General features: G+C 32.1%; 1 protein-coding gene and 1 long non-coding RNA gene across 2 annotated transcripts; both read right to left on the bottom strand.

The window, feature by feature from the left end:
- Window positions 1-8,522: 8,522 nt before the first annotated feature.
- On the bottom strand, window positions 8,523-11,128 carry LOC128197377 (uncharacterized). The gene is made up of 3 exons (XR_008249873.1): window positions 10,961-11,128; window positions 8,708-9,055; window positions 8,523-8,604 (listed from the first exon to the last, which is right to left on the bottom strand). It is a non-coding gene; the product is annotated as an uncharacterized LOC128197377 (long non-coding RNA).
- Window positions 11,129-11,815: 687 nt separating this feature from the next.
- Window positions 11,816-16,588, bottom strand: LOC108341965 (cell division control protein 6 homolog B). The gene is made up of 17 exons (XM_052879027.1): window positions 16,379-16,588; window positions 16,220-16,289; window positions 15,917-16,137; window positions 15,540-15,614; window positions 15,371-15,471; window positions 15,148-15,254; window positions 14,995-15,054; window positions 14,772-14,845; window positions 14,578-14,628; window positions 14,334-14,383; window positions 13,639-13,774; window positions 13,223-13,312; window positions 12,826-12,888; window positions 12,643-12,738; window positions 12,421-12,510; window positions 12,198-12,297; window positions 11,816-12,085 (listed from the first exon to the last, which is right to left on the bottom strand). Exons 1-16 carry the CDS (start codon window positions 16,481-16,483, stop codon window positions 12,265-12,267), a joined length of 1,422 nt encoding a protein of 473 aa, XP_052734987.1. The 5' UTR covers window positions 16,484-16,588; the 3' UTR covers window positions 11,816-12,085; window positions 12,198-12,264.
- Between the last annotated feature and the right edge of the window lie 3,016 nt (window positions 16,589-19,604).

Raw genomic sequence — 19,604 nt, 5'->3', positions numbered from 1 at the left:
TCATTGCAATGTCTTTCTTATAGTAACTTTTTACGTAAATCATTAATAATAATAATGGAGTACAACCACGAGCCAAGCGAACGACGACCACAAACCAGGTGATCGGCGAACGCGAAGGCGAGCCAACAAAGTGCGACCACGAACAACAGCGAAACACGACGGCACCTTAAACTCAAAAGACTTCCTTTTTCTTCGTGTAGAATCGCGATTCTAACCGATCCCACGAAGTTTAGTTACAATTCCACTGAGTTAACTCAGAAGCTAGGACTGGAAATGCAAACTCGTTTGATGATACGATCTTGTCCAGGAAAAAGTATGGGGATTAAAGAATGCGAAATAAGACAGATATGGGGACGCCACAATCTAGCAAATTGATAAGTCAAGTGAAGATTTGCCACAAATATTAATCTTTGATAAAAATTAAAGTTTTAATCTAAGAACCAAGACAATCTTATCTGACTCAAGTGTTTACATAAACTTTTAGTATATTTATATACAGGTATATAAGTTAAGAAAACCTCGAAATCCTAAAATAAAGCCCAAAACACAAAAATCACGAGTTTACTCGAAAACCGAGTTTGCTTCCGAGTTAACTCGGAAGCCAGGACTGGAAACGCAAACTCGTATGAGTTAACGAGTTAACTCGCGTTTGATAACCTTGATTTGGTATAAGTAGAAAATAGGACTGATTTGATTATTCTTAATCATGAATAATACATTCTCATTTCCTTTATTTGTAACAATCTAATTTTCTTAAAAAGGGAAATAGGGAAACTAGGGAAACAAAACAAAATAGAAGATTATACGTCTATTTTCTTTAATTAGGAAGATTCTTTCTCTAATTACGACACTCCCTCTGTAGTTGATAAATGAATATTAATCATTTCTAACTTGTCTACAAAATCTTGAAATCTACTCGGAGAAGCCCTTTTGTAAAAATATATGCTATTTGAAGTTATGTAGGAACATGAGTTGTAATTAGAAAGCCTCTGTCAAGATTATTTTTGATGAAATGTCTGTCAATCTCAATGTCTTTGGTTTTTGGTTTTGTCACGTTGTATTGGATTATGGGCTATGCTTATGGCAGACTTATTATCATAATGTAATTGCACCGGGTTCTCCACTTTGACTTCAAGATCATCCAAAATGATTTTCATCCAGAGTTCTTCACACATTCCTTGAACAAGAGCTTGAAATTCAGCTTCTGTACTAGAACGGGATACTCTATCTTGCTTTTTTCTTCTTCATGTTACCAGACAATCTCCAAGAAGCACACAATACCCAGAAGTATATTTTCTGTCAGTAATAAAAGCTGCATACATCAGTATATATCTTCATAGTCAATGTCTTCCCTTTTGAATAATAACCCTTTTCCTGGACTTGACTTCAAGTATTGGAGATTTTTGTCAATTGCTTGCATCTGTCTCTCTCTTGGATCATGCATAAATTGGCTCACTACACTAATTGCATAAGCAATGTCTGGTGTTGTGTGTGATAGATAAATCAATTTTCCTACCAATCTCTGATATTGGGACTTCTCTACAGGAGCACTTTCTTCACTTCCAATTTTGTGATTCTGTTTTAGAGGAACTGTTGAGGTTCTACATCCTACTTTTCCTGTTTCTTTGAGGATATCAAGTACATATTACCTTTGGGAGATGAAAATTCCGTTCTTGAAGTAGGCAACCTCTATTCCAAGAAAATATTTGAGTTTTTCTAGGTCTTTCATTTCAAATTGAGGTGTCAATTTATCTTTTAATGCCAATTTTTCTATTTCATCATCTCCTACAATAATCATATCATCTACATACACAAACAATAGAGTGAGTTTACTTGTAGAAGAGTGCTTTATGAATAGAGTGTGATCTCCTTGGCTTTGTTAGTATCCCAAGGAAACCATTGCTTTTGTAAATCTTCCAAACCATGCTCCAGTGGATTGCTTAAGCCCATACAATGCTTTCTTCAGGAGGCATACCTTGCTTTTTTCATTTTTTACTTCAAAGCCCAGGAGGCTCCAGTGACCTTTTTTGAGACAACGACAGCCTGTGGGTCACACCGAAAAAAAAGGAGCAGAACTTAAAACTCAGATCTACTCAAATATAGGCCAAACGGGTCGTCACCGACTCTAGGAACAGACTATATATATATATATATGTATATATATATATATATATATGTATATATATATATATATATATATATATATGTATATGTATATATATATATATATATATATATATATATATATATATGTATATGTATATATATATATGTATATATATATATATATATGTATATGTATATATATATATGTATATATATATATATATATGATAAAGTTGTTAGTGAATTAGGTCTACTAGAAGGATGTTAAGGCTTCATTTTCCTTAACTTTGTTTAGTTTTTTATTCTTTATTAATGTTAATATGATTACATAATTTCAATTGATTTTAAATTTTGGTATAAGATGATAATATAAGAACCTAATATAGTGATGGTTGAAATGATTATGAAATTGAATTTTCAGATACGATCAATTTTTTATTATTTATCATGTAGATATTATAGTAGTCAACTTTGAACTAGATCAGTGAAATATGAGTCTATATGAACTGTTAGCAAGGTTTAAAGTATAGTTTAATTGGGAAGTGGTAAAGTTAGGAATGAATAATATAATAGTTGTTATTTAGAACTTAGCTTGGATAATATATCCACTTGGAATCGGATATAGTTTTTTTAGCTACAAAGACATTATGATGTTATGAAAACGTAAAAGCATTGTATACTGATTTTGATTCTTGTTGAAAAAGTTAAGAAATGTTTTCGATCAACTTTAGGTTTTATGGAACCTACTTTAATATTTTCAATGTTTTTAATTTTTATTAGTTTTACTAACTTGTTTGTTCCTATGATGACAGATTCAAGCAAAGAGAGAATGTATCAATTATTTTTACTCAAATAATATTATCCATGTTGATTTATATATAAATGTAAAAATTATGTCTATTTTATAGCTCTCATAAAAAATGTATTTTATGACATATTCGTACTTAATATATATATATATATATATATATATATATATATATATATATATATATATATATATATATATATATATATATATATATATATATATATATATATATATATATATATATATATATATATATATTAATGTATAAATGAACACTATACATAAAAAAGCCAAATATAATTCATCGAAAACAACCAATATCGTCAATAATATCCTATTTACTATGAATTATCGCGATCATTAATTTGTTGGAAATTTTGTTGCCAATAATGTTTATCAACGGATACCATCTTTCGATAATTATCAATGATCTATTTTCTCAATAATTACCAATGACTTATTTTCTCGGTAATTAAAGACGACATTTTCCTTCGCTAATTATTAAGGGAAAATGTCGTTGGTAATTACCGAGAGAAACGTCGTCGGTAATTATCGAAGAATAGGATTTCAATAATAATTGAGGAAATAATTTGTTGGTTAGTCCGTCATTAATGACATGGTAGATTTATATTGGTCAATCGCACAATCAAACTTGCACAATTATATTCAAATTACCATGACACAATCAATGTTTTGATAAAAATGCAACCCACAATGATCTAATCAAACTACACAGTATATGTTAATGTTCAAGTTTAACAACTTGCATTTCAAATCAAACATGTTAATCGTTACAAAGAAATTATATGTTTGTAAAACTTCAGATTTACAGGAAAGCTCCATCATAGTTATTCAAGAAGAAGTATGTTCATTAACAAATAACTAATAATTTATATAGTCATCATCAAAATGGTTTTGTTGTTCATCATCCTGTTGTTGTGAAGGTAGGTGGTTTGTGTGGGTGGACTGATCTAGACTGATTTGGACTAGAATGGATTGGTGTGAGTTGGACTGATGGGGGGTGCTCTAGACGTCGGGTGATGAAGAGGGTCGTAGCTGGGTCGGAGGGATAATGGACTGAAGTTGTGAAGTCTCAAGCAGGAATCTCATAACCAATTGTTTAAAATTGGTAAAGTCGTCCCTCAATTCGTTGTATTCCTGGTCACATTGTTCTAGTTGCTATGTAAGGTGGACAACGGTCTCATCAACACTGATGGAAGAAGATGGCTGGTGCTTGAGAGTACCTTTTCCTGCTGTGTAATTTGCAGCAACTGTCATGTAAAGTAGACTCGTCCTTTTTTAGTTGTTATGTGAGGTGGACAACGATCTCATCAACACTGATGGAAGAAGATGGCTGGTGCTTGAGAGTACCTCTTCCTGCTGTGTAATTTGCAGCAACTGTCATGTAAAGTAGACTCGTCCTTTTTTTTCCACCAACGACATTGACCCAACACTTTGTCCTACAAATGTCATCGTCATCATTATTCTCGTTATCCATAGTAGGACATGACCCATGATCGGATCTAACTTGTGAAAGTCTAGTTGAAAATTCTTCATGTTTAAACATTATGCACAATGTTAGTAGAGTCATGACAAGCCACGGGCTTTTGGAAACTTAAGTCTAAACAGAACACGAAAAAGGGTCGTAGTAGGGTCATGTTTTGCCCTTTTCAGAAATAACAACATGTAATTCAATATCAAGGCAAAAAATATGACCAATGTAAGCCCCAAAATGCAACCCAAACACACAATCCATAATAAACTTCGACACAAACAAAGAACCCTAACCAAAATCCAACCCAACGTGCACAAAAAACACATCAATTAAGGCATGACACCCAAAGTAATAAAGGGGTACATCTGGTCTCCCAATAAGGCTTCGCTAAAGCTCTAATGCACCACAACAATGGCCTCAAGGAGGTACGACAAGAAGAATGTCGAGACTAGGAGGTGAAGCAACAAGCTCTACCAATGAAGCGCAAGAGGAGGCTCTTCGACGAACTTCACAAGCTAACACCATGTAGAGGCTGATGAAGGAGGAGAACAGAGCACAAAGTGTTTAGAGGCAAAGGGAAAGTAAAATTAGGGGATGAAATTCCCAAATTTTATAACCTTTCATAGAAGAACTTACAAAGACCTATGATCCGCCAGTAAATATAATCACCACACAATACTAACAGACAAATCTGTCGGTAAATGAAATAATTCAATTTATCAACTGGTATTGATTCATCGATAATACTCAACTTGTTAGCAATGAGAAGCATCTAATAATAATGTATGTTGTTATAGAAAAGCTGACAAAATCACGAACAATAGTCCCTGAGGCATGTAGATTAATTGTCTTTAAGGACTTATCCGTTGTGTATTGTGTAAGTCCCCAGAATATAATTGAAATTTAAGGACTTATCCGTTGTGTATTGTGTAAGTCCCCAGAATATAATTGAAATTTTTCGAAATATTTGAAGATCTCAAAACTAGCAAGAAACTCTACAAGAGTTTACACTAATGATATAAGAGTTATAAATGAGAAAAAAAGAGAACAAATAAATTAAGAGGAAGAGCTAGAAGTTGAAAAGTGTTTATTTTTTCTTCTTTTTTGAATGATGGAGGTGTTCTGTTTATAGATCTAAGGTGAGAATGCAAAATGATTGTTTCTAACATAAACTGAACGTTGCATTACACTTATGAATGCTAATGAGAAAATAAAGTTATTATAAACTCAAAACAATCGAGACAATATCCTTTAATTGCATTAGTGATAACCTGAATACTCGAGTATAGACATATCTAGCCGAAAGACTAGTGTAATATATATACGAGGACATCTCGACCATCTACTCCTTTATATATATTCTTTAATTTTAGAGTTTTAATTTTTTAATAAGATTTTATACTTCTTATAATTTAAGTTATTAATAATATAAGAAAGTATTATACTGTATTTAGAAGTCATAGAATAATAAATAGCATAAATTATGTCATTAATTTTGTATTTTATTTAGAAATACTTAATTAAAAGAATATTTATCATATTAATTTAATTTAAACTGTTGTAACAAATTTGTTAACATTCAACATTTATGGTAAGGGTACGAAATTTGTTGCAAATGATCGAAAACAAAGCTTTTAAAGAAAACCGATAGTTGAAAATAAAAAATGACATTATTATATAGGTTAATTTTTCTTCCTCCACACTTCCATTATTTCTTCTTGGCTTAATACCTGTTTTTGTCCCTCTTTTTAAGGGAAATGTTCACTTTCGTCCTACCTTTTTCAAAAAGTTCAATTTGGTCCCACGTTGTGAAAAAAGTGTCCAAGTTAATCCTTTTTGGTCACGGCGTTAAATATTTAACGATTCTGCTGCCAGCTAGGAGTGCGGTGTGCAACGTGGCTTTTTACTTGCGTAACGTGGCAGTGACAGTTTAGGGTTTAACTGAGAACGTGGCAGTGGCAGTGAGATTAAAATTCTGAGTGTTAGGGTTTGATTTGGTTTGGGTATTTCGACCAAATGCTTTCATCATGTTTTGGTCAAAGCTTGTATTTAGATTTCTAATATGTGCCATTAGTCACTTCTTAAAATGCATTATTGGGTGTTAGAGGACGAGCGTCCTCAGCTAGTGGAGGCAACAGGGCTGAACGAGCGAAGCGAGGACGACCGTCCTCAGCTAGTGGAGGCAACGAGGGCCGAGGACGAGCGTCCTAATCGCGCGGAAGCGGAGCGAGCGGGGCAACGAGGGGCAAGGACGAGCGTCCTAAGCGAGTGGAGGCAACAGGGCTGAACAAGCGAAGCGAGGACGAGCGTCGTCAGCTAGTGGAGGTAGCGAAGCGAGGACGAGCGTCGTCAGCTAGTGGAGGTAGCGAAGCGAGGACGAGCGTCGTCAGCTAGTGGAGGTAGCGAAGCGAGGACGAGCGTCCTCAGCTAGTGGAGGTAGCGAAGCGAGGACGAGCGTCCTCAGCTAGTGGAGGTAGCGAAGCGAGGACGAGCGTCCTCAGCTAGTGGAGGTAGCGAAGCGAGGACGAGCGTCCTCAGCTAGTGGAGGTAGCGAAGCGAGGACGAGCGTCCTCAGCTAGTGGAGGTAGCGAAGCGAGGACGAGCGTCCTCAGCTAGTGGAGGTAGCGAAGCGAGGACGAGCGTCCTCAGCTAGTGGAGGTAGCGAAGCGAGGACGAGCGTCCTCAGTTAAGTACCATTGTCAATAGCGAGAGGCAAGTTACGTACTCAGGCACGTAACACTCAGCCATATGCATTATTGGGTTGACATGTTTCAACATCTTTAAACCAAATGGAGAGCTTGTATTTAGATTTGTAATATGTGCCATTATTCGGTTCACCTGTTTCAACATTTTTAAACCAAATGGGGGACTGATTCGAACATTTTGTACATTGCATTGCATAACTGATGTTACACCAACCACAACACCTTCCCATTGTCAACGTACTTCTTTCAAGCATCCAAATACATAACAGGTATTAAGCCAGCTTATAACAAAGACCCAAATTCACGATCTAACTAAATCAACCTAACCACAACTTCAAAATTACAAGGTCAACCACAATAAACACACACAAAGCTATAACTAACAACTTCATCATTTTCTGGATTTTTTGCAAATCCTTCACTGCATTTTCCAGCTCGCTTATTCTCTTCAGAATTGTGCAATCTTTTTCATCCACGTTGTCTTCACAACACCACTTGAAAAAGTTACAGCAGCTCCCAATTGAAGATCCACCCTGTTATTCACCATGTTAGGGAATCTATGAACAAATGCATCAAATCAACTAAAGAAAACATTAACTGACAAGGGTATACTTAAAACCTTGTAATGAGGACAACCCCAAAAATTTCTCCCAGCATTCTTCGTGGTTCTGGCCACTTTCATTACTGCAATATCACCACAGTAACAAGTAGGGATTAACCCACCTCCCCTAGAAGCACCACCATGGGACGAACGAGAGGATCCTTTGGCCCAGCTTTTCGAAAACGAAGAACACCCTTGGGAACCCATTCTCAATCCTCAAAGACCAATTTCGAAATACCCAAATCAAACCCTCTAACACTCAGAATTTTAATCTCACTGCCACTGCCACGTTCTCAGTTAAACCCTAAACTGTCACTGCCACGTTACGCAAGTAAAAAGCCACGTTGCACACCACACTCCTAGCTGGCAGCAGAATCGTTAAATATTTAACGCCGTGACCAAAAAGGATTAACATGGACACTTTTTCACAACGTGGGACCAAATTGAACTTTTTGAAAAAGGTAGGACGAAAGTGAACATTTCCCTTAAAAAGAGGGACAAAAACAGGTATTAAGCCTTTCTTCTTCTATCTCAATTTAACACATTTCATTAAAAATACCTTTATTATTATTTAATAGAAAGCCACACCCCATTGAAAACTTTTTAAATTATAAGTTTTGGTTTCAATATAGTCTAATAGAGAATATATGCATTATTAATTTGTTGTTTCCGAAAATGTAATTACGGATCAAACATGACAACAACACCCCATAACAGAAAACATACTCATATAAGAAAGGTTACAGAAGATTTAACATATGAAAACGTAGAATCTTAGAATTGACAATTTTTCAAAACTCAAAACTCTTTTATTTATTAACTGTTGCTACATGTATGACCAAACACCCATCTCTTCCCACAAATGTAACAGAAGTCGCATCCACACCTGAAAAGATAACAGTGGAGATAGTAAAATAATCTCTTCCCTGATAGATATATATACAAAGAATGCAAGTAAAAGACCAGATGATGAATGATAACAAAATAACCTGCATGCAATGTGTTCACATCCACCAGTATTTTCGACAAAGACGGTGCACTGGGACATCTCTGCCACTTTTTCTCTATAGCCAATTTCAAAAGCATCTTATCCAACTCTTTTGTATCCATTAGCTTTTGAGAATTGGACAAACTTCTTTGCTCTGTTATCGTGATGGGTTATGTAGAACTAAGAGTTCAATATGCAGTGAACATATATAATACGTTGCAAGTCTGTTCACATTCTATTCTAACACTGCTACGTATTCATTCGTTGTTCACGTTAAACAAACGGTAAATCAATTATCTTTGTGATGCGTGCAACGTAACATTCTCTGTGACCCTTTGTCTTCTTTAACCTTGGAAACAAAAATCACAAAAAATATGTACTTACCAATGCATAAGAAATTCAATTACCCGCTTTCAAAAGTTTTAAAAAATCAAAATCAACTAAATATCTATGTTTTTGTGGGAAGTAGCTTATCTGATTACCTGCTTCAAATCAGAAAAATATAATCGCACATAAAGTTGGAAGTCTCATGTAAATGTAAAGATAAAATGATTTTATCATATATAACTAAATTAACTTTATTTTACAAACTGTTATGAAATTAAATTTAAAATTTATTTCTTATCAAAATATCATAGTAGAGTTAAGTATTAAAGTGACAAAAGTTATCAAAATATTTCAAGGGAATTTAAAGATTGTTGCAAAAATTCGTGAAGTTAACAACAATCTCATTTTAAGTTATATATATATATATATATATATATATATATATATATATATATATATATATATATATATATATATATATATATATATATATTAAAGTTGTTAGGGAATTATGTCATCTGGAAGGATGTTAAGGCTTCCTTTTCCTTAACTTTGTTTAGTTTGTTATTCTTTATTGAAGTTAATTAATATGATTACTAAATTTCAATAGATTTTAAATTTTGGTTTAAGATGATAACATAAGAACCTAATATAGTGATGGTTGAAATGATTATGAAATTGAACTTTCATATACCATCAATTTTTTATTTATTTATGATGTAGATATTAAAGTAGTTAACTTTGAATTAGTTAAATATGAGTCTATATCAGCAAGGTTTAAAGTATAGCTTAATTTAGGAAGTGGTAAAGTTAGGAATGAATAAATAATAGTTGTTATTTTGAACTTAGCATGGATAATATATTTACTTGGAATCATAAATACATATAAATGTCACACGTTTAACGTTTAGAAAATTCAACATAAGATCAGTGACAGTTTTGTAAATAAAATATCCTTATAGACGTTATTTTACCATGGCCAAACGTTAAATGATTTATATACAAAACTGAAAAGTCATTATTTTATTGTCTTTAGACATCGGTTCCCCCTCCACGAATGTCAAAAAAGTCCGAAAATACCTCATTTTAAACGTCAATATTAATTTTTTTACGACACAGATATCGCCCCCACATCAAACGTCAAATCCTATGCGAGAAGCTATAAAATCAGACATTTAAGATTTTATCAACGATACACTAGAATTGCCTATGAGTCAGGTTGACACCTCCACTTGAAGACACTAAATATAAACACCATAGTGACATCCTGAAGACTCAATATAGACATATCGAATCTAAGGACTAGTGTACAATATACATTCAAGGATATCTCGGTCATCCATTCTTAAATAGAGTAGAACCTTAGAGAAAAAAATATTTTATAAGAGTTGATAATTTTTAATTTTAGAGTTTTAATTTTTTTAATATTTTAATAAGATTTTATAATTTTTATAATCTACATTATTAATAATATAAAAAAGTATTATACTTAATATATTTAGAAGCCATATATGGAATAAATAGCATAAATTATGTCAATAATATTGTATTTTATTTATATTTATTTTTATGTATTAAATATAATATTTTATTAATAAAATACAGATTCACGTGCAAGGAAGAGAAAAAGTTTTTTCTATAAAATTTATTTTTCTTCATAATTTATAATTTTCTGTTCTACTGACAAAATATCTCATAGATCATAAGTTCACCATTTGTTGAGATTATTTTGATATGAAATTTTGGTGGATTGCAAGTTTTTGAGAGGGCCCACAGGATTTTCCATTTTCCGTTCACGGCATTTAATATTTTCTTCTTCGTTTTTTTTTTTCAAACTCAAACCTAAACCAATTTAACATGTTCAAAGGTTTATGGCACCTACATATACATAATAACAGTAACCATTATACGAAAAGGGCAAACTAACCTGGTGTCCACGAAACCAATCAACGCATCTCTCAGCAACCAAACACACCTCAGCAACCGAACACACCTCTCATATATGTGGGGTGGAAGAATGGGTGCGGCGGGGAAGCGTAAAAAGAAAAAGGATTTAGGGTTTTGAAAAAAAGTTAAAAGTTAAATGGTAAAAGTAAAAAAATATTTACCAAAAACAAATTTGGGGAGATGCGTGTAGAAAGAAATTTTTAACTGTCAAATATAATGGTACAATTAAGTTACATTTTAACATTTGGTTTCATCTGAAATTTGAATTATTTAAATGGTTATTAAGACAAGAATTACTTGAGTTATTTTAAACTAGGATGAGATTGAAAAAAAAAACATAAGAGAATTAAAAATGACATTGGATAAATTTAAAAAAAAATGGAATATTTAGATAAAAAAAATTTATAATTAAAATGATTGATACAACCAAAACATTTTATTTGTATTTTAAAATTATTATATTATGTATTCATTTTATTATAATGAATAAAAATATAAAAATTAAAGACATAATCAATTGTTAAATTACATAATCAATCATATTGAAATAGATAACCAACTTGTTTTCATAAGTATATATATATAATCAATTATGTTGAACATATAATCAATTATTTTCACTCAAATCTTAACTTTTATGCATATATCTGTCATTTTTATTTTGATTTACGTGAATATTCTTTTCGTTTTTTTCTCTTTGAGCATCACAACACATTTCCTTAGTCCAACTCACCTATTTTACTATATTTTCAAACTACCTTTGGCTTTAGTACAACCATTTGATGAATTTTTTACCATGTGCTACTTCAATATAAAATAATGAAAGATAGACATCTGAATAAAATTAATTTATTAGTATGAAATTAATGTATCTGTTGCTATTTTTTTTCTCCTGAGAAAATACAACCTTATCACACAACTGCCTGAAGTAAGCTACATAAATCATACTGCCCGAACCAGTTCTGAAAAAAAAAACATAAAAAATATACTCGAATAGCTTTTGCTGAGCAAAAAATCTGCCGAAGTGATTTCAACTCCATGCTTTAATCGAGTATACCACTTCAATAATATGATGCAGACACCGGTTTGAACCAAAAGAACTTGTCTGCATATGCACAAGGAAAACAAGTTATTAAAACAGTGTGTAGAGAGAAGACGATAGACACGTTTAAAATTGATCTAAGGAAGAAAAAGCACGTTAAACAAAAGCTTCCAACCTTTATCCAATGAAGAATCTTTGATCTCACGTCATGTTGAATGAACACTAACAGTCTATCATCAGAATCATTTAAGACAGTTGTGAAAAAACCGTATCCCCTGCGTCAATGAATTCAAATGGCAGAGAACAATTTAAGATTAACCACGAATCTCCAAATGTATATTAAATTAAGGAATAATAAAAATGAAATGATACGAGATCTTTGGAGACTGAAAGACTACCTGCAATGCAAAAGTAATATCACCCTCATTTACTTTAGGCGACACTCTTCTTAATTTATCCTCTCGAGATTGTCCTAGTTTAATAAGACCCTGCAGTTACAATATTTTATCATTTTACTCATTATCACTATCCCTCACTGATCCAACACTTGAATATGAAAATTCATCAGTTGCAGGATACTAAATCTACAAATACAAAATCGAATCAAATTGTTTAAATACCTGGTCACTTAGCACTCTGCACATGTTCGAAAATTCTAAGATTCCTGCTGGAGGAATTAAAGATGATCTGCATATCCCCACATACGATTGATACAACTGCAACATTCCATCATTATTTTTAAATTTTCGCAATCAGTATACGGATTAGAATGGATCAAAACCTTGTGAGCGGGTGAAGCATACCTCTCCTAGGAATGTATCTTTCTTGGCTTCTCGAAAGTGATTCATAGAAGAGCAGAGTATAATCTGCAAATAGTACATATCCAGAAAAAGTTAGAGCCAAGACCTAGTATGAAAGGTGTTTATGCATTTAGTTTAGTTTGGTATTCGACTAAACATGTTTTTTCAAAACACATCCTTAATGTTATACAAAGTTACCATCCCTTCAATGACACTTTCCATTCATATTTTGCTATTCAAACTTTTGAATACTTTCTAAGACTTTTGTGATAATAATTAAGATTGAAATTAGCCGATCTATACCTACACGAGCATAAAAAAGTATATGAAAATATCTTAGTTCCGGTAATAGGGGAAGCCTTAGCTCTACAGTTCATAGCACATTCATTTTTCAACTTACCTGCTGATGATGTGGCAGAGATTGTATCGTATCCACCACAGGTGATCTATAAGTCTTGGACAAGGCTCGAGCCATATGATCAGTTCTCACCTGAAATTTATTTTGAAAACTTTAGGCCTTTAGTCAAAAAGTAGGATGAATAAATAATAGAAGAACTATACTTATTTAATAAATCTAAATTTATTATGTAGCCGTTTTCAGATGCCTTTAACAATGCTTTAATAACAATAGACTCTGGTGAAAGTAGATAATGGTAAATTGCCTATACCTATGATGACTGATAATCAGACTAAAACTAATGTATCGATTTCTTGACAACACCTGAGCTACCACAACCTAAAGTTTGAACACAACTTAACGAAATATATTCCAACCTATTAATGAATCAAATGAGGAACGAATTATTGAACACTTACAATATCAAATTCACGTTTTTTCATACAATCAGGAGCTGTGGGAAGATTTTGTTTGGAGAATGATATCTCTTCCAATGAAGTGTTCAAATTGCACGCAGATTCTCTAATTTCTGCTTCAAGCATCTCGATTGCACTCCTGGAAAGAGAAAAGCACAATTAAAGTTGTTCTGTTACTGGATTTTTCTCTAGCTAAATTGACAAAGAAAATTGAGACATAACTTGAACTTCCTCAATCCCTGGCTACGTACCAAAAAGATACGAGAACGCAAATATTGATGAAGAATCTAATAAAAAATGCAACGCTTCAAGTACTAGAGAGCAGGGAACTTTAACTGAAACCTCAATTTAATCACAAAACCCCAACTGACTTCCCTTACCCTGGTTTATTTCCTCTTATCGTATACATTTAACTGTACTGATCAGTTATTATTTTAACTAACTAACTGGATTTTAATCCCCTGCACCTATTCCATGTTAAAGTTCAGATACGGTTACTTAAATTTTAAACTAAACAAAAACTAGGTAGGATTATGGATTTGTAGTAAAAGTACCATTTCTACTTTTTCTATAAATAAAAATGAACATTTTAAGATGAATAATTTTGTATACACGTATACATTATCTCACGGGAATAAAGAGAAAATAATAATAATAATAATAATAATAATAATAATAATAATAAATAAATGACTAACCAGCATATAGAAAGGGCATTCCGCATGTCTCCAGAAGATGCGGCAACTTTCTGCAAAGTTCAGTGCTAATTAGGCTCCACATTATTTCAAGATGAATTAGGAAAGCACTGTTGTTCACTTGTCGTTTGCTTATTTATTTCAACTTCAAATTCGTAAGCAGTAAAATGGGACTTGAATCATTTTACGTAAGGAATAAAAAAGGTAACATGGTCTTCAGTTATTTTGTCACGCATATTTGACTCACCCTAGCACATAGTTCCAGGGCCGGCTGTTGAAAGACAATGTAAGGAAGTTCCTGGTGGTGAAATAAAAATTTGTTAAGAAAAATATTGAACAAGAAGAAATGCAGGATTCACTTCACATTTTTTCTTCCACCAAGTGAGTAAACATTTTAACAAACACAAATCTATAACCCAATTTTAATAGCAACAATCTTACCTTTAATCTTTCTTCAAGAATCTTGAGGATCTGATCTTTCGAGTAAGCCTGGAAATTTACAACCACAGGCTTGCCTAGAAAAAAACAAACAGAAAAGATTAAATAAGACAATAAAAATAGTTTCTAATGGTTTACACAAGTAGGATAGCTCCATTGCTCTGGTAAATGAGATGCATATAAAATGAGAAATCTTTACATAAAATCATTGACTTAATTTACTCACAATTTAATGATGTAAGCCTCGGAAGAAATCGATCAGCTAAATCAATTGCATTCGCTACACCTGTATAAACAAACATGATTAGTCTTGAATTACCCAGACTGATTTAATAACCACGAGTTGGAAATAACAGTTTTTCACTTTTGAGAAATTTACCTATCAATATACATCTAGAAAATGGAAAGGTAGTGAGCATAAAAAGATCATGAAGAACGGCTCTGTCTTTGGTTATCAAATAATCTAATTCGTCAGCTACTATCAATCTGTTACAATGAAGGTATATTACTTCCTTGATAACAACCAAGTAGAAAAAATATATAGATGTCGATTTATATTATATTTAGTTTGAAAAAATAGTGGGCAGGGATATATTTCTTACGTCATGTTGTTGATAGATGATTTCTGAGAATACATGTTATGAAGTTGCTGTAAGGGCGAGGCTGAAACCTTTTTACCCTGTGTTTGGTTTAACCCAACCATCTGCTAGAAAAGCCACTATGTCAGTCAACTGATAAAGTTAACTTCAGTTCAATTAAATGTTTTCCCACCTTTGTGAAAATATCCGATGTGCTAGCAAGAGTTGTGCAGTTCACGGATAAAACATCTGGCAGCGGGAGACCTGCCTGAAAATCAGATAGGCAAGATCGTATTAGGAAAAGAACACAAAACACACTGTGACTCCAGATTGAATAATCAAAGTCAAAGATCAAATTTAATGTTTCTTCGGTCAATTATATTCAATGGGCAAGCATGACACATGATTCTTCTTCATGATTAGTAAGGAACATATCAAACAACCATACCAGATGGCATATTAGGCATAACAATAATCGAGGGATAATTAGCTTCCAATATTTATGCAGCATGCGAGCAATCATCAACCCGTAACATCACCAAGAGCATGGCACCAACAATTACACCATACCTCCTTAGACCAATTGAGTAATTGCTCTTTCACTTTCTCCATAGACAACGATTTCCCGGTTCCGGGACACCCGCAAATGTACAGACTCCCGGCCTTTTTATGCTCAACGCACCCTTTGCAGAACTCCAAAACAACATTCTGCTCCTCCTCACGGCACACGACCGAAGACGGCGCAGTGGACAAGTGCAATGCTAGCTTCACCGCCTTTATTTGCTCACCATCTATTATTCAGTCAACAAAAAGAAAGTAAAAAACACCACTACATAAGAAGACAGTGAGAAAGAAAAGAATCTCGACCCTTACCTTTGGGATTCCACCTGGGTTTCACAGCTGCCGGATCAGCTTGGTTTTCATCTGTGCCGAAATTGTTTACCTGCAAACGAACGACAAGCAATCGGTTGATCACAGGAATTGAAAGAGATGAGAGAGCGTATGTAGGGGAATTAGGGTTTTGAGAATTACATTGCGGGAAGAATTGGCGGTTGCTGCGGTGCATCGGCGAGGCGATTTGCGGGGAGGCGAGGAAGGATGAGATCGCAACGAGCGTTTTGCGGCGATGACGGGCATTTTTGTTGCGAGAGTGAGAGAACAGTGAAGGGGAATTTGAAGGTTGAAGAAGAAACTGTGAATCTGCAATGGGGAAACGGTGAAGAGAATAGATCTATAAGCTTTCTTTAGCGGGAAAAGTTTATACAAGCGCGCCAAATTGCGAGCATCTTCTTTCAACCTTTTCCCGCGTCACCCTTCCCTATCTGTTTTAGTGGTTGCTAATAAGTTCAAATTTCAAATTATTGCCATGTTAAAAGTTGATGAAGTAAAATAAAGAAAAAGATTAAAAACTAATATAAGAGCTTATATTTCTTTATTTTCTACTAAATTAATTATTTTGATAATTTTCACAAAACAATTTAAAAAATAAATGAAATAAGGAGTGAATTAGAAAAAATAAATGTTACAATTATAAAGAATTGATAAATGAAAGAAGATTTGAAATTTTTAAATTAATAACTCAAATATAAAAATATTTTTTAAATTTCTTGATCTTTAGTTTGTGCACATCATATGTTCTCTTAAAAAGAATGGCTTTCAATTTAGTTTTTTTATTGTCTACCAATAATCAAGCAAACATATATAAGAGTTTAATGCATGCAAATGTAGAACAAATTAAAAAAATATATCTAATATCGATATATAAATATCGTAAGAGTTAAATAGTTTATTATAAACATATGGGGTGAGATTACTTCATATCAAATATATTATAATCTATGATGATATAAAAAAATATATACTAGTAAACTGATCTTATTATTCATTCTATTTTATTTCCAAGTATTTCAAAAGTTAGTTTATTTAATTACTTAACATATGATCATTTTTTATTTATATTTATTTTGTTAAAGTAATTTTATTTTTATTATCTATTATCCGTTGTAATATAAAGAAATAATATATTAATAAATCTACCGTTTTACCCATTTATTTATATTTATTTTTGTTATTACATTTTATAAAATTTATTTTACTTCTATTATTTTCTATAATATAATAAAAGATTATAATAGCAAATTATCTTATTACCTGTTTTATTTTGTTGGCAAGTGTATCCGAAGTTAACTTTTCAGTCTTTTCGAATTTTTATTTATTTTTTGTTTATATTTATTTTGTTGTTATATATGCATTAAAGTTATTTTATTTTTTATCTACTTTTTTAAATGATTTTAATAACAAATATTGACAATATAGATTAAACAAGTTCATTTATACACAAATTAAATAAGTTTATTACCGTATATTATATGAGTTTGTCTATTTACTAATTAGACGACTTTTATCATATGTATTATACGAGTATGAATATATACTTATTAAACGATTATAACAATATATGTATATATATATATATATATATATATATATATATATATATATATATATATATATATATATATATATATATATATATATATATATATATATATTATACAAATGTGTTTGTGTACTCATTAAACAAATCTAACCATGCATATTATGTCGTTGATGTATTAATTAGACAACTCTATCAATGCATATCACATGAGTCTTTCCATACATTGATTAGAATAGGCTTAATTACCTACTTAGTCCCCATGTTAGGAGGTAATTTTCTGTTTAGTACCCGGTTTTAAAAATGTAGGCATTTGGTACCTATGTTTTGAAATTTGTATCAATTCAATCCTATCCAGTTAACGACGTTATAATTGATGCGAGAAATTAAGGACGTTAATGAAGATGCATTCAAACATTTGATAGCTATTCCACCCAGGCTATCATTAACGTCCTTAATTTCTTGCATCAATTATAACGCCGTTAACTGGATAGGACTGAATTGATACAAATTTCAAAACATAGGTACCAAATGCCTACATATTTAAAACCGGGTACTAAACAGAAAATTACCTCCTAACATGGGGACTAAGTAGGTAATTAAGCCATTAGAATAATATAACAATAAAAATACACGAGATTGAGCATACAATAATTGTATGAATATAACAAAAAAAATTATTGACAAATTGATTATACGAGTATAACAAAAAATTTTGGATAAGTTTGAGAATACACTGATTAGATGAACAAAACAAACAAATTATTCGAGATTGTCAATATATTGATTAAACGAGTCTAGCAATATACATTAGATAAGTCATTCAATGTTTAGATAACTCTAACAGTATACATTAGACAAGTCTTTCTAAACACAAATTAGACCAATCTATTAATAAATATTATATAAATATGTTCATTTACTGCTTAGACACATTATACGAGTATGTTTATATATTGATTTGATGAGTATAACAAAGAACATTATACACGTTTAGCTATAGACATTAGATGAGTTTATCCATATACTTATTAGGTTTAATTGCTTAATTAGTACCTAGTCTCACCGTAGTATGTCAACTTGGTAATTCTTCTTAAAAAAAAGTTTCAATTTCGTCCACACATTGTATAAATAATTTGCATCAATCAAGTTTATTTCGTTAATTATGTAGAATCAGAGTTAACGGCATGCTGACATGACAAAAAATATGCCACTTTTTTTCTCTCTCCTATGTGGGATACAAACCCAACTTTTATAATATTTATGATGGCATGGAACTCCTATGCTCTCTGCCACTTTTCATATTCTAATTTTTTTCTCCCTTTTGTTTCTCTTTTTTTTACTTTAAGAAATAATTAATTCAAATCCTAAATAATAATAATAATATAATAATAAGGGTTAAGTATGTTTTTGATCCCTTAACTTTTAGTGAAATTTGGAATTAGTCCCTCTTCAAAACTTTGGCCTAATTTAGCCCCCAAACTTTAAAAATGTGTGAATTTAGTCCTTTTAACTACTTGCACTCAAAAAATACAACAATTCCGAAATGATAAAAAAATTCAAATATTTAAAATAAGTGAAAATCACCGAACAACAATAAGAAAAGAAAATCAAAACGAACAACGGAAACTTACAAACTATGTTTTTTCGTCTTGATTTTCACCTACGACAGTGCTTCCAAAGGGAGGTTGTAGCGTAACAAACGACGGGAAGCTTTAAAACTCATGTCAATGGTGGTTTTGACGTTGAACGGTGATTCGAAATGGCGGAACCTTCGGGCAGAACGACGACGAAAACAACTGCGGTGAACGGCGACAATTC

This window comes from Vigna angularis, chromosome 6 (genome assembly GCF_016808095.1).
Source record: "Vigna angularis cultivar LongXiaoDou No.4 chromosome 6, ASM1680809v1, whole genome shotgun sequence".
NCBI classification, from domain to species: Eukaryota; Viridiplantae; Streptophyta; class Magnoliopsida; order Fabales; family Fabaceae; genus Vigna; species Vigna angularis.
Note: the sequence above shows the minus strand (reverse complement) of the source record. Positions and strands in the feature narration are given on the sequence as shown.

Bases quoted from the DNA above. Each gene is read 5' to 3' on its own strand.
- LOC108341965 (XM_052879027.1), bottom strand. From the start codon at position 16,483: ATGCCCGTCATCGCCGCAAAACGCTCGTTGCGATCTCATCCTTCCTCG. The intron at 16,290-16,378 runs GTAATTCTCAAA...GTTCGTTTGCAG, and splicing joins CCGCCAATTCTTCCCGCAAT to GTAAACAATTTCGGCACAGA. The intron at 12,511-12,642 runs GTATTTAAACAA...TTGTAACTGCAG, and splicing joins GCAGAGTGCTAAGTGACCAG to GGTCTTATTAAACTAGGACA.